The 27369-nt window shown below is 41.6% G+C and overlaps 2 protein-coding genes across 6 annotated transcripts in view; one reads left to right on the forward strand and one right to left on the reverse strand.

The window, feature by feature from the left end:
• Positions 1 to 11636, reverse strand: part of PHC3 (polyhomeotic homolog 3) — an 82773-nt gene extending 71137 nt beyond the window's left edge. For 2 of the 5 annotated variants that reach the window (XM_063442657.1, XM_063442653.1), the window contains exon 1: positions 11599 to 11636. The gene's annotated coding sequence lies outside the window, so the exon portion shown is untranslated. Of the gene's footprint in view, positions 1 to 11594 lie in introns of all 5 variants that reach the window. The other 3 variants (XM_063442655.1, XM_063442654.1, XM_063442652.1) reach the window with 3 other exon arrangements.
• Positions 11637 to 18551: 6915 nt separating this feature from the next.
• Positions 18552 to 27369, forward strand: part of PRKCI (protein kinase C iota) — a 95742-nt gene continuing 86924 nt past the window's right edge. Inside the window, exon 1 of the mRNA XM_063442658.1 lies at positions 18552 to 18792. Coding sequence (XP_063298728.1) covers positions 18713 to 18792 — 80 coding nt within the window. The 5' untranslated portion in view covers positions 18552 to 18712. The remainder of the gene's footprint in view (positions 18793 to 27369) is intronic.

Consider the following 27369-nt stretch of genomic DNA (forward strand, 5'->3'; position numbering starts at 1 on the left):
TGTCTGTGTGTGTATGTGTCTTTGTATGTACGTGTGTGACTGTCTGTATGTATGTGTCTGTCTGTGTGTCTGTATGTATGTATGTATGTATGTGTGCATGTCTGTTTGTATGTATGCATGTGTGTCTTTGTATGTATGTGTGTATGTATGTGTGCCTGTTTGTTTATATGTATGTGTCTTTGTATGTGTGTGCCTCTCTGTATCTGTGTGTGTGTAGGTCTGTATGTATGTGTCTGTGTGTGTAGGACTGTATTCATGTGTCTGTGTGTCTGTCTGTCTGTGTGCCTGTCTGTTTGTATGTGTGTATGTGTCTGCATGTATCTGTCTGTCTGTATGTGTCTATGTGTGTATGTATGTATGTGTATGTGTGTGTGTGTCTGTCGGGGGAGAAGAGGGAGGGGAGGGGGGGCCCACGGATCAGTTTCGCACCGGGGCCCCATGGATTATGTGTCCGCCACTGGTATAACCTATAACATAATGCACAGGTTGCAAAATCCCAACTGCTGATAAAGAGAGAATTAAGGAGAAGAATCACTGCAAAAAATCACCAATGGTTTTCAAATAATGGAAACGTGGATGCATAAAACATTAAAAAAATGTAATCAAGTATGTCAGTGTTATAAATTAGTTTTTTTAGTAAGTGCAGGAATATTATAAGGAAACTAAGCAACAAAACAACTTTAGCTTCATGATGTGGTTTTAGAGCATGAATCATGCCCCAGCAGAAAAAAACTGATGGGAAATTATATTATAATACATACATAAAACAAGTGGAGCTTTTAGATTTCAGCAGGCGTTCTGTAAAAGTAAAATACATACAGAAAATAGTGCAATATGTCTATAACACAGTATATAGAAAAGGGTTAAAATATTTGTCAAACTCACAAGCCTGGAGTCATACCCTCATATGACTCTGGTGGTATAAGCCTCTGGACCATTTGGGGGTTGTCCAGACCCTTCTTTGGCAGCGTGCTGGATGTTGAGTAATTCCTTTGGTGTCTTTCTGACTGGTTTCCAAAATAGGAGTAAGTACCCAGTGTGTCAGGATTTAAAAAACGATTTATTCCAAAGAAATATAAAAACAAGATATATATATAATAAAAAATACTTATCCCAGGTAATACTGGGTAGACTCAATAGTCTCAAGTTCAAGTAGATAGAACTTGAGACTATTGAGTCTACCCAGTATTACCTGGGATAAGTATTTTTTATTATATATATATCTTGTTTTTATATTTCTTTGGAATAAATCGTTTTTTAAATCCTGACACACTGGGTACTTACTCCTATTTTGGAAACCAGTCAGAAAGACACCAAAGGAATTACTCAACATCCAGCACGCTGCCAAAGAAGGGTCTGGACAACCCCCAAATGGTCCAGAGGCTTATACCACCAGAGTCATATGAGGGTATGACTCCAGGCTTGTGAGTTTGACAAATATTTTAACCCTTTTCTATATACTGTGTTATAGACATATTGCACTATTTTCTGTATGTATTTTACTTTTACAGAACGCCTGCTGAAATCTAAAAGCTCCACTTGTTTTATGTATGTATTATTCTATGTTTTAAGTGGTGTAGGGGATACCACTTTACAGGTGTTTTTGAGCTAGTACACTATACCTACTTCCATGTTGTGCATATTTTCTGTTGGAAATTATATTATATATATTTATTTCTGCAGCCTTATTTATACACACAGTCTCGTGAAAAAAAGTTTTCATTTTCAAACCTATCTTAGGAGAGTGTGTTTATTTTAGAAGTAGTATTTTATCAGATTATATAGATCAAATTTTACTTACTGTAAATTTATTTTTCCTTAGGATTACAAACAGTGCACGATAGGAATATCCACCATGTCTTGACAGACAGGCAACCTTAATTTTTTTTTAATTTAAGCCCCTCCTATTATTCCTCATATATAAGGTATAAAACACTGACATGTCACAGTAAATCTAGAAAATACACATGGCAATTAACTGCAAAAAATATTTTTCATTAAATAGGGAGGGAAATACTGTCTGTAATCCTAAGGGGGAAAAAATGTACGGACAATGTGATCAAATTAGAGGCACAAAACAACAGGGATAGACAAGCAATACCCAAAGGGTGGGAAGACATCATTTCACCACAGCCTGAAGCATTTTGCACCCAAAACAGTATCCCCAGAGGTCTGTATGTCTGATTTAGTGTTTGGAGAAAGTATGACTGGACAACCAGGTTGATGCTTTGTAAATCTGAGAATTTTAGATCTGATGTTCAGATACCATGCTATGAGCTTGAAGGTATTATAAGTATGTAAAGGTAGCAGACTGCCCTCCAGGATTTCGACTGACACTGGAAGATGCCAGTAGTTTTTCTTTGACAGGTTCAACAGTATTGAAAACCAGCTCCTCTATGGCCAGAAGGGAAAGATCGCAATGATCTTTGCTTTCTCTACTATGATTTTTTGTAAAATCCGCGGAATAAGAAGAACTGGGGGGAAAAGCAGGCCAGCTGAAAACACCAGGGAATCGTCAGGGAATCCAAAAAGTCCAGATTTTCTCACTGGTTGATTGAGACAAATTTTTAAGTCAAAGGTATTTCTGTTTGTTCTAGATGCCATCAGGTCTTTGTGAGGTAAAAAAGTATTTGACTACCTGCTGATTTTGAATATTTGTCCACTGACAAATAAATGATCAGTCTATAATTTTAATTGTAGGTGTATTGTAACAGTAAGAGACAGAATAACAAAAAAAATCCAGAAAAACGCATGTCAACGTTAGAAATTGATTTGCATGTCAATGAGTGAAATAAGTATTTGATCCCCGATCAATCAGCAAGATTTCTGGCTCCCAGGTGTCTTTTATACAGGTAAGGAGCGGAGATTAGGAGCACTCTCTTAAAGGGAGTGCTCCTAATCTCAACTCATTACCTGTATAAAAGACACCTGTCTACAGAAGCAATCAATCAATCAGATTTCAAACTTTCCACCATGGCCAAGACCAAATAGCTGTCCAAGGATTTTAGAGAAAAGATAGAAAAATCTGAGGAAGTATTTGCTTTCCTCTGCGACAGGATATGCATCTTTCAGGTCTAGAAAACTGAGTCAAGCCCCTTCTTGGATAATGTGTGTTGCTGAGTTTATGGTCTCCAAACTGATTCTTCAGTAGGTTCCTGATTTTTGTTTCCGTGTAAGGTAGTTCTTTTATAAAAAATTTCTGGACTTCTATAAATAGGGCTGAAGCAGTTCTGGGAAACTGGACTTAATAGCAAAGAAATATTCGTCTTAGTTATAATCGGTATCCTCTTCGGACAATAGTAAAGAGTAAGGACCCAGTTGTCTCCCATTGTGAAGCAAATGTAAGAAGCCTTCCTCCTACAACTCTGGCATCATAATCGGTATTCTTTAGTCTTTCCGATTCATTTTCAATTTCTATAATTTAATGATTGTTGCTGGTTTCTGCTTGATGCGAGCCTACAAAATGAATATCTGTAGGCAGACATGTCTTGTTCCACTTTTCCTGTCTTCAGGTAAGGCCTTTTTCCCCTCTGCCATCTGTTCTAGCAGATCATCCAGATTAGACACAAAGAGCCTCCATTGCTTAAACGTAAAATCACAAACGGAATTATTTTAAGCGGAGTCTGCCATCCAGTTTCTGAGCCATGCGGTGTGTCTGGACACAGTGAAGCGGTCCATAACTTTGGCGTCGACTCCAAAAGAAAATCTGAAACCATTCTAATGTTATGTAAAATATTTACATGGTCTTCATTGGATTCTCTCAAATAAATTATTTTGAAGGGAATCTAACTACGAATGTTGGGTCTTGGCTACAGATGTTTCTGCAATACGAGCTTTGCGCTGCATTAGTAGAAAACAGCTTGTGTGAAGAGGACTCTTCTTTTTTATCCATTTTGTCTTCAAGCCCGCTGGAATCTCCTATAGGTAGCGAGGTTTTCTACACCAACTGAGCCTCCATTTTAGATTGAAATGCTGCCTATACAAAGAAATCTCTGATTTTGTGCAAGGGTGTAATTACACTCCCCCATTGCCCCACACATGTGAATTATGCAGCCCAGAACTCTCTTCAGAACTGCTTAATGTGAGTTCTGTGCATAAAATATTATAGATTATTTATATAAAGGAAGGCATGGGAGGGTCAGTAAGACCTAGTAGTTGTTAAAATATGTATAGAAAAATTAACATGGGTTAACAACCAGCTTGGAGAAACCTTTCAAAGATAAAATAAATCAAACTTCACATGAAGAAACAATAATTCTCTGAAACCTGCATGCTTGCCTGTACTATTACAGACGTGCAATTTGGGACATATTCCAGCACCATGTATTTTATATGATGCATAGGATTTGAAAAAGATCCTGTATTTAATTTGTTCATTAAATAAGATTTTCACATACGTTTCTTTATCGTTTCCAAATATACTTTCTATGCTTACAATGATGAGAAGCATTTGACTGGACAATGCCTAGCATGAACAAGGAAGCTAAAAGAGGCAAGATTTAATGTACTAAATTATTGCATTTTTTTTAACTGCCTTATTTAATAGTCTAAAAATATGTATTTTTAAACGCTGACGTAGTGATGTCCCGAACTGTTCGCTGGCGAATAGTTCCCGTGAACATCGCTTGTTCACGTTCGCCACGGACGGCGAACACATGCGCTGTTCAGTCCGCCCCCTATTCGTCATCATTGAGTAAACTTTGACCCTGGCCTGTACCTCACAGTCAGCAGACACATTCCAGCCATTCAGCAGCAGACACTCCCTCCCAGACCCTCCCACCTCCTGGACAGCATCCATTTTACATTCATTGTGAAGCTGCATTCTTAGTGAGGGTAGGGACAGTGTAGCTGCTGCTGATTTGATAGGGAAATTTATAGCTAGGCTAGTGTATTCAGTGTCCACTACAGTCCTGAAGGATTCATCTGATCTCCTGTAAGGACAGAACCCCAAAAAGCCCTTTTTAGGGCTAGAACATCAGTCTGCTTTTTTTTTTTTTTCTGTGTAATGTAATTGCAGTTGCCTGCCTGCCTGCCAGCCAGCCTGTGTGTCAGGCTCACAGCATATACTGTGCCCACTTGCCCAGTGCCACCACTCACTCACTGGTGTCACAATAGCTTGCATTTAAACAAAAAAAAACTTTTTTTAATGTAGTATAAAAGCAGTCAGTTTCCTTCACTAGTGTGCGTTTCAGGGCCTGCCCAGTGCCACCACTCACTCACTGGTGTCACAATAGCTTGCATTTAACAAAAAAAACTTTTTGGACTGTAATATAATAGCAGTCAGTTTCCTTCACTAGTGTGCGTTTCAGGGCCTGCCAGGGCACAGTGTCACACCAGTGCAACTCATATCTGGTGTAACAGTAGTGTAATTTTTTAAAAAAAGAATACAATTTTGACTGTAATAGATTGAATAGCAGTTGTCTGCCAGCGTGTGTCAGGCTCACAGCGTATACTGTGCCCACTTGCCCAGTGCAACCACTCACTCACTGGTGTCACAATAGCTTGCATTTAACACAAAAAAACCTTTTTGGACTGTAATATAATAGCAGTCAGTTTCCTTCACGAATGTGCGTTTCTGGGCCGGCCCAGTGCCACCACTCACTCATATCTGGTGTCACAATAGCTTGCATTTAACAAAAAAACACCTTTTTGGACTGTAATATAATAGCAGTCAGTTTCCTTCACGGGTGTGCATTTCAGGGCCTGCCAGGGCACAGTGTCACACCAGTGCAACTCATATCTGGTGTAACAGTAGTGTACATTTAAAAAAAAAAATACAATTTTGACTGTAATAGATTGAATAGCAGTTAGTTGTCTGCCAGCGTGTATGTCAGGCTCACAGCGTATACTGTGCCCACTTGCCCAGTGCCACCACTCATATCTGGTGTCACAATAGCTTGCATTTAAAAAAACAAACACCTTTTTGGACTGTAATATAATAGCAGTCAGTTTCCTTCACGAGTGTGCGTTTAAGGGCCTGCCAGGGCACATTGTCACACCAGTGCCACTCATATCTGTTGTCACAGTAGCTTGCACGCATAGTACCACTAATCCCCCCAAAAAATGACAGGCAGAGGCAGGCCACCCCGCAGGGGCCGTCGTGGTCGTGTTTCTGTGATTCCTTTTTTGCCCTAGAATAATGCCCAGTGTTCAGAGGCCACGTACCCTGAACTTGAAAAGTTCTGAGGACAAAGTTGACTGGCTAACACAGGACACCCAATCTTCTACAGCTTCCGCTCGAAACCTCGACGCACCATCCTCCTCCAGCTTAGCTTCGGTCACCTCTCAAGTTCCCACTCGCCCGCCTGCCGTCACCACCAACACTAGCACCCCAGCCGCTTCACTTGGTATGTCAGAGGAGTTATTTACACATCAGTTGGAAGAAATTAGTGATGCGCAACCATTATTGCCAGAGGATGTAGATAACAGGGATATGTCTCAGTCAGGCAGCATTACACACGTACGGTGTGATGATGATGATGATGTTGTACCCACTACTACTTCCTTTGCGGAGTTGTCAGATACAAGTGAAGCGGTTGATGATGCGTCCGTGGATGTCACGTGGGTGCCCGCTAGAAGAGAAGAAGAACAGGGGGAAAGTTCAGATGGGGAGACAGAGAGGAGGAGGAGGAGACGAGTTGGAAGCAGGGGGAGGTCGTCGCAAGGAGCTAGTGGCACAGTCAGACAGCATGCATCGGCACCCGGGGTCAGCCAGACAGCACGCCAATCAACGCATGCTGTTGCCACCACCAGAATGCCGTCATTGCAGAGCTCAGCAGTGTGGCATTTTTTGTGTGTGTCTGCCTCTGACAACAGCGATGCCATTTGCAACCTGTGCCAAAAGAAACTGAGTTGTGGGAAGTCCAACACCCACCTAGGTACAACTGCTTTGCGAAGGCACATGATCGCACATCACAAACGCCTATGGGATCAACACATGAGTACAAGCAGCACACAAACTCAAAGCCGCCATCCTCCTCCTGGTCCAGCATCTTCATCCACGTTAACCACTGCTGTCCTCCTTGCCCCCTCTCAACCATCCGCCCCTCCGTCTCTCGCCTTGAGCAGTTCCTGCTCATCTGCCCACAGTCAGGTGTCTGTCAAGGACATGTTTGAGCGTAAGAAGCCAATGTCACAAAGTCACCCCCTTGCCCGGCGTCTGACAGCTGGCTTGACTGAACTCTTAGCCCGCCAGCTTTTACCATACAAGCTGGTGGAGTCTGAGGCATTCAAAAAATTTGTAGCTATTGGGACACCGCAGTGGAAGGTACCTGGCCGAAATTTCTTTGCACAAAAGGCAAGCCCCAACCTGTACTCGATTGTGCAAAAGGAAGTAATGGCATGTCTGGCACACAGTGTTGGGGCAAGGGTCCATCTGACCACTGATACCTGGTCTGCAAAGCATGGTCAGGGCAGGTATATCACCTACACTGCGCATTGGGTAAACCTGCTGACGGCTGCCAAGCATGGAATGCGTGGCTCTGCAGAGGAGTTGGTGACACCGCCACGACTTGCAGGCAGGCCTGCTGCCACCTCCTCTACTCCTCCTACTCCATCCTCTTCCATAACCTCCTCGGCTGAGTCCTCTTCTGCTGCTGCGTCTTGCTCCACATCAACGGCACCCCCCCAGCTCCCCAGGTACTGTTCCACATCCCGGATACGGCAGTGTCACGCCGTCTTGGGGTTGACTTGCCTGAAAGCAGAGAGTCACACCGGACCAGCACTCCTGTCCGCCCTGAACGCACAGGTGGATCAGTGGCTGACTCCGCACCAACTGGAGATCGGCAAAGTAGTTTGTGACAACGGAAGAAATTTGTTGGCGGCATTGCATTTGGGCAAGTTGACACATGTGCCGTGCATGGCACATGTGTGTAATCTGATCGTACAACGCTTTGTGCATAAGTACCCAGGCTTACAGGACGTCCTTAAGCAGGCCAGGAAGGTGTGTGGCCATTTCAGGCGTTCCTAGACGCACAAATAGCAAACACACGGACACCCGTGGAAAGAATATAATAACAAAAACTTAGCTGATAGGTACACTGCTTCCCAGTTCCTACACGCGCACTTTTCCGATATCCAGCGGCGAAACAACATGCCAGTGAGGCGCTTGATTTGCGACAGCCCGACACGTTGGAATTCAACACTCCTAATGTTCGACCGCCTGCTCCAACAAGAAAAAGCCGTTAACGAGTATTTGTATGACCGGGGTGCTAGGACAGTCTCTGCAGAGCTGGGATTTTTTTTGCCACGTTACTGGACGCTCATGCGCAATGCCTGTAGGCTCATGCGTCCTTTTGAGGAGGTGACAAACCTAGTCAGTCGCACCGAAGGCACCATCAGCGACATCATACTATTTGTTTTCTTCCTGGAGCGTGCCCTGCGAAGAGTCCTGGATCAGGCCGTAGATGAGCGTGAAGAGGAAGAGTTGTGGTCACCATCACCACCAGAAACAGCCTTATCAGCATCGCTTGCTGGACCTGCGGCAACGCTGGAAGAGGATTGTGAGGAAGAGGAGTCAGAGGAGGAATGTGGCTTTGAGGAGGAGGAGGAAGACCAACCACAACAGGCATCCCAGGGTGCTCGTTGTCACCTATCTGGTACCCGTGGTGTTGTACGTGGCTGGGGGGGAAGAACATACCTTCAGAGAGATCACTGAGGATGAGGAACAGAACATAAGTAGCTCGGCATCCAAACTTGTGCAAATGGGGTCTTTCATGCTGTCGTGCCTGTTGAGGGACCCTCGTATAAAAAGGCTGAAGGAGAACGACCTGTACTGGGTGTCCACGCTACTAGACCCCCGGTATAAGCAGAAAGTGCCTGAAATGTTACCGAATTACGGCGTCGGAAAGGATGCAGCAGTTCCAAAATCAATTAAAAAAGCATGCTTTACACAGCGTATAAGGGTGATGTCACAGCACAACGGGAATCTAACAGGAGAAGAGGTGAAAGTAATCCTCCCACGACCACGCCGGCAAGGACAGGACGCTTTACAGACGTGTTGTTGATGGAGGACATGCAGAGCTTTTTAAGTCCTATGCATCACCACAGCCCTTCGGGGTCCACCCTCAGAGAACGACTCGACTGACAGGTAGCAGACTACCTCGCCTTAACTGCAGATATCGACACTCTCAGGAGCGATGAACCCCTTGACTACTGGGTGTGCAGGCTTGACCTGTGACCTGAGCTATCCCAATTTGCGATGGAATTTCTGGCCTGCCCCGCTTCAAGTGTCCTGTCAGAAAGGACCTTCAGTGCAGCAGGAGGTATTGTCACTGAGAAGAGAAGTTGCCTAGGTCAAAAAGTCTAGATTACCTCACCTTTATTAAGATGAATGAGGGATGGATCCCGAAGGGACTGACAGTGAGCGATACATTCGACTAAAAAAGGCCTGATGAGGGGGCTACTTAACACACCACTCCTATCTGGTGGCACATTAGATTGCACGCGCAGTGCCCCAAATTTGAAGTAGGAGGACCGACCAAGCATCTTTTTCCATCTCCCGCTTCCTAAAATTGATGCCTTATATACACGTCCCCTGATAGGGGACGTAACAGGGATTAAACTGATAAGAATAGTACTACTTAACAAACCTTATAATAACGCAGAGAGGCAACGCAGAGAGAGGAGTCTGAAGAAGAGGAGTCAGAGGAGGAAGGTGGCTTTGAGGCGGTGGAAGACCAAAACCGGCAGGAGTCCCAGGGGGCTTGTTGTCACCTTTTGGAGATCCTTGGTGTTGTACGTGGCTGGGTGGAGGAAGAGACCTTCAATGACATCAGTGAGGACAAGGAACGGGACATGGCTAGCTTGGTATCCAACCTTGTGCAAATGGGGAGTTTGTGGTTGTGCAAATGGACTGTTTGCGGTTGTTTGCGGTGCGTTAAACGGGGAGTTTGGTCTGTCACTGTGAAGCGGGCGTAACCCTTACACTACCTGATCGATACAATATCATACCTGATGTTTTAAAGCACGTTATTCCAAACAATTTAGGAATGTTAGGTGATTTATGCCCTTTATGGATTAAAACCAGACTCTGCATTAACTATGTAATTTTCCATGGGAGTTTTGCCATGGATCCCCCTCCGGCATGCCACAGTCCAGGTGTTAGTCCCCTTGAAACAGCTTTTCCATCACTATTGTGGTCAGAAAGAGTCCGTGTGGGTTTTAAAATTCGCCTGCCTATTGAAGTCTATGGCGGTTCGCCCGTTCGCGAACATTTGCGGAAGTTCGCGTTCTCCGTTCGCGAACCGAAAATTTTATGTTCGCGACATCACTACGCTGACGATCCCTTTAAATTGAATTGTTAGATCTTATAAAACCAAATGTTAAGGCGTTTGGGTTAGATCTGCAACATAGAAATTAGTAACATGTACCAGAAAATTACAGAACCAGCAGTATCAGTATTGCTGAAGGCAAAATCTCACATTAACAAAGTGCATGGTTTTAAATTCTGTCATTTTTTTGTAATTTGAACAAAGCAAATTTGTTCAAATTCAAGTTTAAATAGATGCAAAAAAATCACAAAAGGAATACTGTCCCAAAGAACTACACAATAAAAAACAAAATATGTATGTATGTATGTGTGACAATTATTTTGGGTAGAGGTTTTAGAGAAATACAGACAAGATATTTGCAAACATCTTTTAACAGTGCAACTGCCAAATATGTAAGTTTGAGGGTTTTATGTAAAGAGAGCAATTAGAATATGTAGGCATATGTTGCAAAGTGATAAATGACAACAACAATCTCAGAATAAATAGAATGTGATATTTTTTTCTTATTCACAAAGCTGTGCCACTGCAATATATATATTATACTGTTTTACTAACTACATAAATTTATTTTTAACTAACATACTTAAACAGCAAATCTGCAAAACCATCATTTTTACAGAACCAATTATGTTTACAAAATACTATGGTGAAAAAATAGGTTACTTTTTTCCTACATCACACTGACTATCATGAAATAACACCAATGTGAGTATTTAATTCAACTGCATTCCTAAAAAAAACAGTCTTCCACCCAACATTATAGTGGCATCGACAACATATGATTTATGTTGAAAATTTCTGATATCTACATTTTAGCAAAAATATAAAACAATTTTTTTTTTTTTAAATGTAAAACTTATTTTGTGTGCCACAAGGCTTTAATAGGTACAATTACAATTACAGCCAGCAAGACTAAAACTGAGGGATACAAAAAACCTGCACCCACTCACTTATCATTGGATAAATTGGCTAAGATATCTATATTATATACACACATAGCATATAATTTCAGTAATGGCTATCCTTTCCCATTTCAGGTGTTATGGACTACGTTTCCCATGATGCTCAAACATCTATCTGGCTGGCTGAGCATCATGGGAAGTGTAGTACACAGCACTTGGAATGGTCAGGGTACCGTATAGAACTCCGTCACTGGCCAAAATAGCATCCTACAGCCGCCTCCACCTCCCCTCCCTCTCTCCAGCCCGTGTCCTCCCCATTATCTTCCTTCCTTCTCTCCGGAGCCATGCACTGCTCAGCCTCACTCCCACTCCCCCCACCCACGCCCACTAACATTCCAAGGACCCCGCACCGCTCACTCACTTACTACTCACAAGGCCTCCGCCATTTTCTAATGGCCGTCACTAGGTGACGCTGCGCATGCGCCGTGGCTCAGCTGGTGGGGGCATTTAACCCCACACGTGGCCGCCGTGTGAGCTGCTGGGACTGTGTGCCAGGGGGTCATAGCATAACACTGCTCATAGCTCACACACTGGTATTAACATTATAAGGGCAGACTGCTTCCAACATTTAATGTTTATCATCATTTTATTTTTGGGCACCAGGATTTAATAAATAAGTGGACAGCTTGTTAATACAGCCAGATAGAAAGAAGGTGCTGTCAACGAAATTGATCCATTACAGCTAATAAAATAATATTAATATTACAATTTAAATGGAGAATGTGTTTGCGACTTAAGAATGAAATCGATCCCCTGGATGTTGGGCCAAAGTAACATCCCCAGGAGGTACTTGGAAACCAGAGTAATATGAATGTACCTTTCCTGGTTAAAGGACCACTCTAGTGCCAGGAAAGCATACTCGTTTTCCTGGCACTAGAGTGCCCTGAGGGTGCCCCCACCCTCAGGGACCCCCTCCCGCCCGGCTCTGGAAAGGGGAAAAGGGTTAAAACTTACCTTTTTCCAGCGCTGGGCGGAGAGCTCTCCTCCTCCTCTCCGCCTCCGTTCCTCCCCGTCGGCTGAATGCGCACGCGCGGCAAGAACTGCGCGCGCATTCAGCCGGTCGCATAGGAAAGCATTCATAATGCTTTCCTATGGACGCTTGCGTGCTCTCACTGTGATTTTCACAGTGAGAAGCACGCAAGCGCCTCTAGCGGCTGTCAGTGAGACAGCCACTAGAGGAAAAAGGGGAAGGCTTAACTAATTGATAAACATAGCAGTTTCTCTGAAACTGCTATGTTTATAAAAAAATTAGTTAACCCTAGCTGGACCTGGCACCCATACCACTTCATTAAGCTGAAGTGGTCTGGGTGCCTAGAGTGGTCCTTTAAATACTTTATAATTATTATTATTATTATTTGCTATTGCTGGGGGGAAAAAGGGAACAGACTATAGCCACATTACATAATTATTTTAAAAATAGTTATATGAATTTACTGGAACAACGCTATTTTGATTGCAGTTTTATACATTAGGATAAGTTACTACATCATTACCATGTCACTTATTTATTAAATTCCTAAAAAAAATATGACATTTGTAATACTTTTGAATTGTGTTTTACTTAACATATCAATAATAATAACACCTATTAATATTATATCTCAATGTGTCTCTGATTTAAAGGGGTACCATCCCTTCCCTGCCCCCCTTTTCATACCTTATCTAATGGCCAATTATACAAGTATTTTAGTCCTCAACTCATTTCTGTTGTATCAAAACACATCAGGAAATCTTCCTTACTTATCATTATAAAGACATGCATAACATGTGAAGGAGGGATATAAGAGCAAATTAATAAATGTGGAGAACATCAACAGTAATGCAAGGCTGCGCCAAAATAAATCACTGTGGACTACAAACAGTAAAAAGCATATAAATGAGACATATACAAAGTGCAAACAAGATAGTTGGTGTTATGTATAAAATATATAAAATAGTCCAAAGAGGTTTAGAGGTTGCATTATGGCAATAAATGTATTTTAACCCCTTAAGGACACGTGACATGTGTGACATGTCATGATTCCCTTTTATTCCAGAAGTTTGGTCCTTAGGGGGTTAAGGTGCTTTTGATGAAGGGGTCTCCTCTCTGTTTAAAGTAGTCCAATTTCTCTCGTTATATGAAAGACATAAGATAAGAGACCAATCGTATAGAGTGTAGGGGTCAATATATGTGAGAAAAAGATATATATATTCCACTCACATTTGAATGAGCTATAGCCAGCTCAGGTATAACGGGCGTCCAGCGGTATGATCCCCGCTTGTGGGATATATGGATGATTGTCCTCTGGAGGGAATGATGTCCAACTCTCAGGAAAGGGATATATAAAAACAGCTAATAGTGCTCACTGTTTAACAAGGTATAAACGTTTGTTAAAAGAATAAAAAATGTACTTACAAGTATAGTGCAGGCCGACTGCACTATGGTAACAGCGTTGGTGGTATGATCCCCACCTAGGATAAGCTTGTAAGTACGTGATAAAATTGATAAGATGTCAGGTAGAAGTAAAAAATGTATAGAAAGATAGTTGGCACAAAACATCTTTAATTATATAAAATACACAATTAATAAAACCATTTATGCGTTTCGCCACTAGGGCTCTTTCAAAATGAAATCCCATTTTGAAAAAGCCCTAGTGGCGAAACGCGTAAATGGTTTTATTAAGGGCACAATACATGAAATGTATAGAAATACATGGGGAAACAAAGAGGAAACAGACGATGCAAGGGGAAAACATACGAATAAGCAGTGGGCATGGTACTCAGTGACGGCGGTCCGTCACAAGCACCAAGGGGTGACATTCGGCAACAGAGTAGGTCAGTGAAGCATAGTCTGGAAAAAATATTTTTTGCCAATGTTTCTTGTATTGTCGTTATGATCTATATTACAAATGCTAGATTTATGACTTGATAAGATGACTTAGATCATATTGTTCCTTTAAATTTCTATTCATTATTTTGTTTCATTCGGTATTATTAGGCATGCTTTGGTTTTCACAGTAATAAAGCATTTTTGGATTAGACAGGTACACTATATTCTGTCCAGTCTGCATGTATAAAGATAATTGGATGTATTGTATATTTGTATGCAATATTGTTGGAATATATTGTAACGCTTGCTTTGTCACTTCTATGTATTTACTCTGTTACTCCTAATAAAAATAAAATCTCAATACCTAAATATAGGCAAAAATGGAGGATCTGAAAAAATCCAACTTAATAAGCTATTGTCAGCATGGCTAATGAATCCTTGATTATGCCATTTGGACTGTAACTGTAACTGTAACTATAACTATACTCAGTTTAGTGAACAACTGTGATAGTGTTAACTTCAAATCTCGTCAAACTGATTTGTTGGCCAGAGAAGAGTTTCCATTCCAGTATATAATTTCTTGCATTCACAAATCATATCAATATTGGTTACACAATTGTATTTCGTTTTATGCAAATAAAGCACTGAAATGGTTACTACCATCAGCTACACCAACGACAAATCCCACAATGCTCCCATTTTGCATCGTTGTATTTTTGTCCTAGGAGGTAATCACTGAGACATTCTGTAGGCTATCACAGTGAGAAGAGAATCTGGGGGAGAGAAGGAGGACTGTTTATCATTAGACACACCACAGTGGTTTCAAGTAGAATACCATCTCATGATCTCTTAACTCTTCTGTGACCAGAGAGTTAAAATTGTTAGTTTTACATTGTTAATCTTCTTGAAATATTTTAGATGTCACCTATTTATATACTGCATGCTGACAAACTCCCTTGAAGTGAATATGACAAGTAGAACCTAAAACATATATTATTACATGCATTGTGGGTTGAGCTCTTTGGGTACATACATGTATACACATGTATTTTATTTGTCAAGAGAGGGTTAGTTTATATATGTGTGTGTGTGTGTGTGTGTGTGTGTATATATATATATATATCGATACATTGTATACGTGTCTGAGGGAATAATATGATAATATGTTGATACATTGTGTATGTGTCTCTTTTTATGTTTATACATTGTAGGTATAAGATGTGTCTGTGGGTATAAGCAGTGGATACATTATGTAGCTGTCTCTAGGTATAAGGTGTTGTTATACTGTACAGGCGGCTGTGGGTATAAAGATGTTGATACGTTGTACCAGTGTTGAAACATTGTATGAGCTCCTGATACATTGTATAGGCGTCTGTGGGTATAAACTGTTTAAACACTACATAGGTGCTTTTTATATATATATACTGGATGCATTGTATAGGTATCTCTTGGTATAAGCTCTTGTTACAGTATATAGGTGTCTGTTTATATGCTGTTGATACATTGTATAGGTGTCTGGTTATAAGCTGTTGATACATTGTATAGGTGTCTGGTTATATGCTGTTGATACATTGTATAGGTGTCTGGTTATAAGCTGTTGATACATTGTATAGGTGTCTGGTTATAAGCTGTTGATACATTGTATAGGTGTCTGTGGTTATATATGCTGTTGATACATTGTATAGGTGTCTGGTTATAAGCTGTTGATACATTGTATAGGTGTCTGTGGTTATATATGTTGTTGATACATTGTATAGGTGTCTGTGGTTATATAACCTGTTGATACATTGTATCGGTGTCTGGTTATAAGCTGTTGATACATTGTACAGGGAGTGCAGAATTATTAGGCAAGTTGTATTTTTGAGGATTAATTTTATTATTGAACAACAACCATGTTCTCAATGAACCCAAAAAACTCATTAATATCAAAGCTGAATATTTTTGGAAGTAGTTTTTAGTTTGTTTTTAGTTATAGCTATTTTAGGGGGATATCTGTGTGTGCAGGTGACTATTACTGTGCATAATTATTAGGCAACTTAACAAAAAACAAATATATACCCATTTCAATTATTTGTTTTTACCAGTGAAACCAATATAACATCTCAACATTCACAAATATACATTTCTGACATTCAAAAACATAACAAAAACAAATCAGTGACCAATATAGCCACCTTTCTTTGCAAGGACACTCAAAAGCCTGCCATCCATGGATTCTGTCAGTGTTTTGATCTGTTCACCATCAACATTGCGTGCAGCAGCAACCACAGCCTCCCAGACACTGTTCAGAGAGGTGTACTGTTTTCCCTCCTTGTAAATCTCACATTTGATGATGGACCACAGGTTCTCAATGGTGTTCAGATCAGGTGAACAAGGAGGCCATGTCATTAGATTTTCTTCTTTTATACCCTTTCTTGCCAGCCACGCTGTGGAGTACTTGGACGCGTGTGATGGAGCATTGTCCTGCATGAAAATCATGTTTTTCTTGAAGGATGCAGACTTCTTCCTGTACCACTGCTTGAAGAAGGTGTCTTCCAGAAACTGGCAGTAGGACTGGGAGTTGAGCTTGACTCCATCCTCAACCGAAAAGGCCCCACAAGCTCATCTTTGATGATACCAGCCCAAACCAGTACTCCACCTCCACCTTGCTGGCGTCTGAGTCGGACTGGAGCTCTCTGCCCTTTACCAATCCAGCCACGGGCCCATCCATCTGGCCCATCAAGACTCACTCTCATTTCATCAGTCCATAAAACCTTAGAAAAATCAGTCTTGCGATATTTCTTGGCCCAGTCTTGACGTTTCAGCTTGTGTGTCTTGTTCAGTGGTGGTCGTCTTTCAGCCTTTCTTACCTTGGCCATGTCTCTGAGTATTGCACACCTTGTGCTTTTGGGCACTCCAGTGATGTTGCAGCTCTGAAATATGGCCAAACTGGTGGCAAGTGGCATCTTGGCAGCTGCACGCTTGACTTTTCTCAGTTCATGGGCAGTTATTTTGCGCCTTGGTTTCTCCACACGCTTCTTGCGACCCTGTTGACTATTTTGAATGAAACGCTTGATTGTTCGATGATCACACTTCAGAAGCTTTGCAATTTTAAGAGTGCTGCATCCCTCTGCAAGATATCTCACTATTTTTTTTACTTTTCTGAGCCTGTCAAGTCCTTCTTTTGACCCATTTTGCCAAAGGAAAGGAAGTTGCCTAATAATTATGCACACCTGATATACGGTGTTGATGTCATTAGACCACACCCCTTCTCATGTCAGAGATGCACATCACCTAATATGCTTAATTGGTAGTAGGCTTTCGAGCCTATACAGCTTGGAGTAAGACAACATGCATAAAGAGGATGATGTGGTCAAAATACTAATTTGCCTAATAATTCTGCACTCCCTGTATAGGTGTCTGGTTATGTATGCTGTTGATACATTGTATAGGTATCTGGTTATATGCTGTTGATACATTGTATAGGTATCTGGTTATATGCTGTTGATTCATTGTATAGGTATGTGGTTATAAGCTGTTGATACATTGTATAGGTGTCTGGTTATGTATGCTGTTGATACATTGTATAGGTGTCTGGTTATGTATGCTGTTGATTCATTGTATAGGTATGTGGTTATAAGCTGTTGATACATTGTATAGGTATGTGGTTATATGCTGTTGATACATTGTATAGGTATGTGGTTATAAGCTGTTGATACATTGTATAGGTGTCTGGTTATGTATGCTGTTGATACATTGTATAGGTATCTGGTTATATGCTGTTGATACATTGTATAGGTATCTGGTTATATGCTGTTGATACATTGTATAGGTATCTGGTTATGTATGCTGTTGATACATTGTATAGGTATGTGGTTATAAGCTTTTGATACATTGTATAGGTGTCTGGTTATGTATGCTGTTGATACATTGTATAGGTATCTGGTTATATGCTGTTGATACATTGTATAGGTATCTGGTTATATGATGTTGATACATTGTATAGGTGTCTGGTTATAAGCTGTTGATACATTGTACAGTATAGCTGTCTGGTTATATGCTGTTGATACATTGTATAGGTATGTGGTTATATGCTGTTGATACATTGTATAGGTGTCTGGTTATATGCTGTTGATTCTTTGTACAGGTGTCTGTGGTTATAACCTGTTATAACCAGATACATTGTATCTGCCTATCGTGGTTATGTAATATAACGTTTATACATGGTTTAGCTATACTGTTGATACATTGTATCTGCCTATCGTGGTTATGTAATATAACGTTTATACATGGTTTAGCTATACTGTTGATACATTGTATCTGCCTATCGTGGTTATGTAATATAACGTTTATACATGGTTTAGCTATACTGTTGATACATTGTATCTGTGTTCTCATGCCTGTGTTGTTGTCATTCCATGAGTAGGGGTGATGCAGTGCGGTGATGTGTTCTCTCTGGCTCTGCCCTTCCTTTCCCTACCTATCCTGGCAGTGGGACTGAGTTCTGGGAAGGGCTGTCCCTCCCCCGGATGTGTGCGGCTTGGTACGGTCTCCCAGGCTGTGCTGGGACTCAGGAGTGGCAGGAGGAAGAAGGTGTGAGGAGGCCGCAGGAGAAGCACTATTCCCAGGCTGTCTGGCTGTGTGTGTTTCCCGGACCCTAGATAGCTCTCTGAACCCTTGTCCTGGAGGACATGCCGACACAGCGGGACAACACCATGTCCCAGCCAGTAGATCATTCCCACCAGGTCCGGGTCAAGGCGTATTTTAAAGGGTGAGTACTGAAATCCCATCCTGGGACTGTGTACTGATTGCTGATACCCAGAGCCTGCCCTGCCACTGCGGCATTGCTCCCTGACACTAACGATCAATGCATGCTGGGACTTATAGTCATGCTGGGACTTATAGTCATGCTGGGACTTGTAGTCATGCTCTCCCCATCTCCTGTATGGGCTGGGCTGCAAATCACATTGAGAGTAGGGGGTTGGGAATCATGGGCTTAACTATCTGATGGCCTGACACCATTGCTTGGGATGCATGTGTTTCTTTGGAGGGATATTTTCACATAGTTTTTATATATACACTGTATGTATATAAACTATCTGTATTCAGTATATATATATATATATATATATATATATATTGAATGCAGTTTGTCATATGAGATCCTCATACTGCTGGGATGCTTTGCATACTGTTGTTTCTTGCGCTGGTTAAGTTATTTTTGTAGAAATTACTATTATGTGATTCTTTTATAAGCTGTAAGTAAGTTTAAGCATTGCTCTTCTTCACTATTAGGGCTGAAAAATCCACAGTGTATATCTGGAGACTTTTATATAATCAGAGCAATATCTTTGGGATCCCTCCATAATGAAAATGGCACTCCAAGCACTATAACCACTGCAGCATATTGTAGGTGATAGGGCACTTTTAAGCTGTGGGTGCTATTCTGCAATACTTTTGTCAAATCAATTCATACGTGTAATTTTTCAAACTCAAGGCACAACTCTTTAAAGCACTAATGGTGTCCCTTTCTTAGTTTAGACCAGTGATGGCGAACATTTAGCCCGAGTGCCCAAACCGCAATACAAACTAACTTTTTTTCCTCAAAGTGCCATGACAGCAATTAAATACGACAATTATACACACACATACTCGTATATACACTGTCACTGACACTCACAGACACACACAGTGACTGACATACACACACTCACTCACAGACACACAAACTGATATACACAGAGTGACTGACACACACACACACACTGACATGCGTACACACACACACACATTACCTGAAAGACACACATACACCATTTCCCCAACACTCACAAATTACTATGTATTTATTTTAATTTGACTCTATCCAGCCTCTGTGGGAGAACTGGACTGGATTCCTTACCTGGGATCCAGTGGGGCTGCAGGGGCTACTGGACAGGCAGGGGGCGAACTGGCAGAGTAGACGGTGAGGAAGCTCTGATCTTACTGCTCAGCTCCCTCGCACGCCGCTTAGTGATGCCGGGAGCCGGTCTGATGTCATATTCCGGTTCCTGGCATCAGAAAGCGGCGTGCGTGGGAGCTGAGCAGTAAGAGCTCAGGCTACAGCACTCCCTTGCCGCAAGCCCACAATAGAACCTGCCACCGCTTCGTGGGCAGCCCAAAGGTGGCCAGCCACCCAGCTCTTGGGCCCCCCAGGACACGAGGCTAACAAGGCAGTGCCGACCAAGGAAAATGCCTGGTTAGCCTCGCTGTGAATACACCGCTGGGCACCCTACCGGTGACCTATGGCCTCGTGCCCAAAGAGAGGGCTCGGCATGCCAGCTGTGCCATTGGTTCGCCATCACTGGTTTAGACCAAGGCCCCTTTCCCCTTGGTTAAAAAAAAGAAAATAAAATAAAGTTAAAAGCAATTGAAAAGTTAACTCTAGGCTGCATTCTTACTGCATTTAAGTTGTTATGGTTCTAGGAGGTCCCAGGTGCCATCTTACATAAAGGGTTTTAACCATTAATGAATAATTTCACATCAAAGTCAGCAAAACGGCACCCAATCGCCAATGTTGACATTGCATGGTTTGAATGCCTCTAGTGGCTCTCCCTAGAGGCACTTCTACTGAAATAGCAGAGTAAATATGTTATTTCAATCAGATGGTCTCATAGATTGGCGCAGCGTGGCATTTTGCAGCACATGCGCATTAGCCTCCCAATGCTTCTTTTTTATGATCTCAGCAAATGAGGCAGGATGGTAGCTGCGAGGGAGAAAATGTAAGAAAAAAACTATTTTTTAACTCCCTGCCGGTGGAGGCCGAGAAACAAAACCGCTACCAGGGAAGTATAGTGTTAGGAACACACATTTGTATTGCTAACGCTGTTCTGTTCCTTTAAGATGAAGTGGTTATTGGGGCTCAATGTGTTTTTACGGCAAGTCCACTAAGTCAAACTACTCCATTTGGAGCAGCCAAATCGATTTCCTGGAGACAAACGGGCCAGTGGCAATATGACAGCTGTATTGTCCTGTATTCTAGCAGCCATGTCATCGGAAATGTTGCTCTTGTAGTAAAGATACTTTGATCGATAATTGGAATTCATTCTTATGATGTCTCAAGTTAAAAGGGTAGACTTTGGGTGCCGGGAAATTTGGCCCAATTTTGGTTATAGCATTTGTCGTACTATATAATCACCATGACAACTACAATATACTGTACTAATGTTGCTTGAAACGTTACTTTATCTCATTTCCATTCACACAAAGTGTGAATTGTACTCTGTAAAATGGCAGCACTTGTCATGTCTTGCTCCGGATTAAGAAATTGTGTTCAAGAATATATGGTAGATTTAGTAATCTGCTCCCATACTGTTCCTCTGTGCCTACATTTTTATTTTGTCATAATTCCTTACATGCTTTATTTACTTTCTGTAAAAGGCTGTGGGATATGTTGAGACTTTATAAATATATTATTTCTACTGTCATTTTTTTATTTATTTTTTATTATTTTCTTCATGTGTACCAGTTCAGCCACAATCAAGTTCTGGTAGTCACATAGTGTAAGAGTGTATCAGGTTGATGGTTGCTATGTTTAAAGAGGCCGGGTCAGTGTGTGCGCTTTAGGACTGCCGAGCTAAAATATGCTTGCTACGTATGGAATTAAACACAAAACAATGCCCTGTTGAGCCTGCTGTTTTGCATTGTGTAACTTTATCTATGCAAAATAATATTGAAAATCATTGAGGAAGTGGGAAACATAACATAGTACAAGAACAATTCTTAATTTTTACTGGAGAAACCAAACATGGTGGTGTTATCTGTTGTCTGTGTTTTTAGGAATTGTTGGCCTTTGACAAGAATTGCTTATTTTTGGTAAAAGCTGCAACATTGAAAAACACATCCTACTCAACTGTTTGTGCTTTTTCAAGCTCAACTATTCGGGCCTAAAATTTAGAAATAAAATTCAAAACTTTGTATTGATTTATAATTTGGAATTCTGTATAAATTAATGTATAATTTATCCGCACTATTATCAACTAGATTGTGAATAGTCAGTAACTCAGCAGGATATTGCAGTATGGCTTTCATGACCTTAGATTTTCCAATTCCCTTGGAATTCTCCTTAAAGGAACATGCCGCCTACTAAAGCACTTTAGCTTGCTGAATAACTTTGGTGGTTAACTGAAAGTCCCCCCCCCTATCCTATGTATTGAAATTTCTAATTTCAAGAGAAATTGGCACTTTTTATAAATTGCACTATTAACATGCTCCCAACTGCCAATCAGACAGCTGAGTGTTTTCTACTCTCTCACTTTGATTCTAGTTCTCAGCAATAGTGAGCACTTCTCATAATTAAACTTTTGGTGTCAGTGCATGTCTATGTAAATGTATTCTATTGGCAAAAGCTGCAACATAGGTCCCCAATGAGAAGCATTGGATTGGCCCAGAGATCATTGACATCAATGATCTGCTGGCGTACATGGTAGCTGTGACTTGGAGACTGTCTTAGTGCTCAGTTATTTTACTTTATCTTTCTAAAATAAAAAAGTAACCCTGCAATGATAATATTTTAAATCTATTTATTTTTAATTTTGGAGTGTTCCTTTAACTACCAGTTTTAGTAAATAAGTGAGTGTCATCATAGTAGGACTGAGGGACAATAACTGCCTGAATTCCATATTTTCCACAAGGGGAAAAAAAAGCACACATGGCCCTGTAAAAGGAATACAGTCAAGTTTTCTGTGTTGAAAATTCTGTGTGCATTTTTTTTTTTCCAATTTCATTATTAACGGTAGGCTTTAAACAAACAAGTACATACACCTTCTACTGGAAGAAACATCATTAGTGGCAAATTATATACTCCACTAGCAGAAATCTTTGAAATGTACCAATTATATATCAAAATCATTCTCATCTTGCAAAGACGTAGGTAGCTCTGAACAGGCTGCACTCTCCGGAATGTTGTCCTCTGATCAGAGTAGTCAAATGCCAGGAGGTAAATTGGGAGGAACGATGTAAAAGATCAGATATGGGGACCATTTAGCAAATACGGGACTTTACTTCTTTCTAATTTTGCATTGCTTTTGCACAGTCATTATAAAGCAAGTGCATGTTACAAACATTTTTGCTTCTGTAAGAAAACCAAAGTTTGTTTGTTTTTTATGAAAACGCATAGGCAAGCAAACTAAAGAAATTGAAAAATACTTTGTCTATGTGCCACGATGCGCGACAGTGCATAATTATATGCATTTAGGTCAAGACATTTGTATTTTATCAAAGCAGGATTTATGAAGAGTTGAGCAGATGTTTAATATTGGCAGAATGTCATAGTTAAAGGGACACTCCAATAACCAGTGTCGCTGCTTGCCAGCAGGCCTTCCAACAGTCCAAACTTCAGCAAGACAGTCCTGGTTTTTGTGTTTTGCCCCGTCGTCCTGATTTAGTTCTCTGATTACCCGCATCCTTTTCCAAGGAACAGCGCAGCATCATTAGATGGGTACCAAGACCATTAAGAGAGAACAGTGCTCTACATGGCTTTCTGTGTTAGCCAGCCAGGCTAACAAGCCCCATTATAGGCATCATTAGTGAAGTCCACCCATCTTGATCGCACAATATTGGAAGGTATGCCCTTATAGCATTGCTATAAAACTGCAGTGGTCTAAAATATAATGATGTTATATGTCCACTGGCCTGCACAAATAATTGCATAACATGTGCTTATAAAAGTACCCACTTCTACAACTTTCTGTGCTGGAATCGGTACTCATCCTGCACATGGGCAGTTACAACTTCTTTTCCATTCAAAAAATAAAACCATGGAAATGTTAATAGGCTAAAAAATGGTTAGGTCAGTAACTCCACAACTGCTATGAGTGAAATGGAATGAACTTCTACCCAGGCTGAGAGAAGTACTGGCTGCTGTAAAGAATGTGATCATTTAATCACAACTATTCCATGACTGTTGTCAGCCTGGGCAGTTCACGTTTTTCGTTAATTGAAATGTTGTTTTGAACAAAACCTCATGTTTCATAAAGCTTTGATGTTTACTCTGTGAAAGGAAAGGCAGCAATAGTAAAGTTTCGTGAGACGGTTGCCCATGACGTGATTTAGTACAATGTACTTGTTACTTCTAGTGGGCCCCATTAAAATAGCCTGAGGAATCAATTTCAATACAGGTCTCAACCAAGGTGTTGAGAAACATTGCCTAAGTTGCACTTTAAATGGTAGCAGTTTTTCTTGTTATGTGTATTGTTTGTGATCAATTCTTTCAGCTCTAGCAAGGGCAAGAGAAGGACAATGCATGAATGGGGTTTGGTCAAACAGGAAAATGTTTAAATCCTGGTTCCTGGTTTCTTTGAAATGTGACCTGAATTTTTTTTTTTTTTTTTGGTATATTTTTATCTTGGTTGTTTTAATTATCATTTGTTTAGTGCCAACATATGCCACGGTGTTTTACAAATTGCAGCGAGGTATAAAAATGCACATAGTTGAAAAATGTGAATAAGACATTGCTCACGTCAGTACACAAACCAGAGATTGTTACCTAGAGGTTTAGACACTGAATGGAATCTTTAGAATGTGTGTTAAAGGGAACCTGTTACTAAACAGAAGTTTACATTAAAAGCACACTCCAAGCACCATAACTACTACAGTTTATGGTGCAAGCGGTCAACCCCTTCGAAATGCCACCAAATTCTAACCTGTAAAGGATTTTCTCATACTAAAAGGAAAGTGAAACCTCCCAATTATTACATCAGTGGTAGAGAGAAAGGTGGGGCTTTGACTACCAGAAATGTCTCCTGTATTCTTATAAAAGTGTTTGAAACTGTAAACAGATTTTTTTAACGGTGTGAGTTACACAGGAAAAAACTGAGAGAAAAATAAAAGGATTATGAGCTGCAAACTAGGAGAGAGCCAGGGTCCGCTCCACTGTGTGCACATGCGATAAAGTCAATCACCAAGCTAAGCTTAGGTAGAGAACTATTGGCTCTTCATATTAAAGGGAAGACCACTGAAGCTCATTGAAGTGGTCTGGGTGCAGTGCCCCTGTCAGTTTAACCCTGCAATTGTAATTATTGCAGGAATTGATAAACTGCAATAATTACTGTGTAGGGTTAAAGGACCACTATAGTGCCAGGAAAACAAACTCGTTTTCCTGGCAATATAGTGCCGTGAGAGTGCCCCCACCTTCAGGGTCCCACTCCCGCAGGGCTGAAGGGGGAGGAAGGGGGTTAAACACTTGCCTTTCTCCAGCGCCGGTATCCCTCAGCGCTGGGGACTCTCCTCCCTCTTCTGATGTCATCGGCTGAATGTGCATGCGCGGCAAGAGCCTCGCGCGCATTCAGCCAGTCCATAGGAAAGCATTCTCAATGCTTTCCTATGGATGCTGGCGTCTTGTTGTTAAAAATGTTTACAGCAGGCAGGGTTAACCTTAGAGGGACCTGGCACCCAGACCACTTCATTGAGCTGAAGTGGTCTGGGTGCCTATAGTGGTCCTTTAACTCCACCTCGAATGGCTGTCTACCAGACAGCCACTAGAGGCACTTCCGGTTGGTTAGGCGACTTTTAATCATGTGACGCTGGACGTACTCACGATCTGCATGAGGGCATCATGTGTTCACTTAAAGGAAAGCATCGATTCACTGCTTTTCTATGTTGTAGTCCTAATTCGATCGTGACTTGTCACTCATGCGCATTAAGCCCCCCTAATGGAGGTGGAGTCTGAACCAGCACCCAACCCAGCGTATGACCCTTTGGAGCTAAAATCAGTTAAGTGACAAGGTTTTTTTTGTTTTGTTTTTTTAACCATTTTGATGCTGTGGGGGTGGGGGATAACACACTCCCACGTAGAAGAGGTGCACTATAGAGTATTATAGTGTTAGGAATACAACTTATTATACCTAGCACTATAGTTTCCCTTTAAGTGGTGGAAGCTGGGAGCTCCCACAACTTAAAAGTCAGAAGTCAAACTATTCTAGAATGGTTTAAACACTTACAATGAGGGTGATGGGACTCTCCTAGTACCATAAGTACTACTGAGATATGTAGTGGTTATGGTGCTCCTTAAATACAATACCTTTTATAACAAAATAATATACAGGAAAAATCTTGCGTGATACATGGAAGAAAATTGTACCCCCCCCATGAAAAGGTCTGCAGGTTGGAATGCTTCATTCCCAAACAAGTATAGTGTAGATGAGCTAGGCCTGCTTTAGGGATGCTGCAGTGAATTGCTCAGTCAGTATAGAGACAGTTGGCTTTAATTGCTTTGAATGGACAACTGTAAATCTAAATTACTTCTGTAGGAGCAGCTCCCATTCATTTGCCATCTGTTACTTCCTCTCCCATTGCTCTCAGTGGAAGATTAAACATTGGTTGAGATATTTTAGAAAATTACTGATTGAAGTTGAATTCATGGGAGGCAGTTTGGATTCTGGGGATTAGTTGTGGGCAAGAGACCTTACTTACATGGGCATATTTTTCTTCTTCTTCTTAAAGGGATTCTGTAGTTTTAGGAATACAAAGCTGTATTCCTTACACTATAGTGCCCTCTGGTGCTCCCACCCTCCCTTGCGGCCACCCACGGCACATGAAGAGTTAAAAAACTATTTTACTCACCCGGGTCAGTGCTCTGCCTCCTCCAGCCTTATCCGACAGGGGGATGGAATGCGCATGCATGGTGAGCACATTAGGCCCCCCATAGGAAAGCATTGAATTAATGCTTCCTTGTGGGGATTTTACTGACACTGGATGTCCTCATGCAGAGCAACCCAGAGTGCGGCATTCTCCCAGAAGCGCCTCTAGTGACTGTCTGGTAGACTGCCATTAGAGGCTGGTTTAGCACTGCAATTTGAATATTGCAGTTTATTATTATTATGTTATTATTTATATAGCGCCATCAAATTCCGCAGCGCTTTACAATGGGTGGACGAACAGACATGTAGTTGTAACCAGACAAGTTGGACACACAGGAACAGAGGGGTTGAGGGCCCTGCTCAATGAGCTTACATGCTAGAGGGAGTGTGGTATAGTGACACAAAAGGTAAGGATAGTTTATCTAAAACTGCAATGTTTTACATTGCAGGTATAAGTGCAGGGCCGGCGCTACCATAAGGCGCCCCAGGCGGCCGCCTTAGGGCGCACCAGCCCTGGGGGCACAACATCAGGCTGACCGGAAGGAGGGAAGCGCACTGCGCTCCCCTCCAGCCGGTTACAATTTGTAGCGTGGCCGAGCGCAGCCCAGATCTTCCCGCCCGCGGAGCCCAGCCTCAGCCTGCCCAGCCTCCTGCACTGGCGTCTGCCGACTGCCGCAGGCTGTGTGGAGGGGGCGGGGATATGAATGACATCATATCCCTGCTCCCTGTGT

The sequence above is a fragment of the Pelobates fuscus genome, chromosome 2 (genome assembly GCF_036172605.1).
Source record: "Pelobates fuscus isolate aPelFus1 chromosome 2, aPelFus1.pri, whole genome shotgun sequence".
Lineage (NCBI taxonomy): Eukaryota > Metazoa > Chordata > Amphibia > Anura > Pelobatidae > Pelobates > Pelobates fuscus.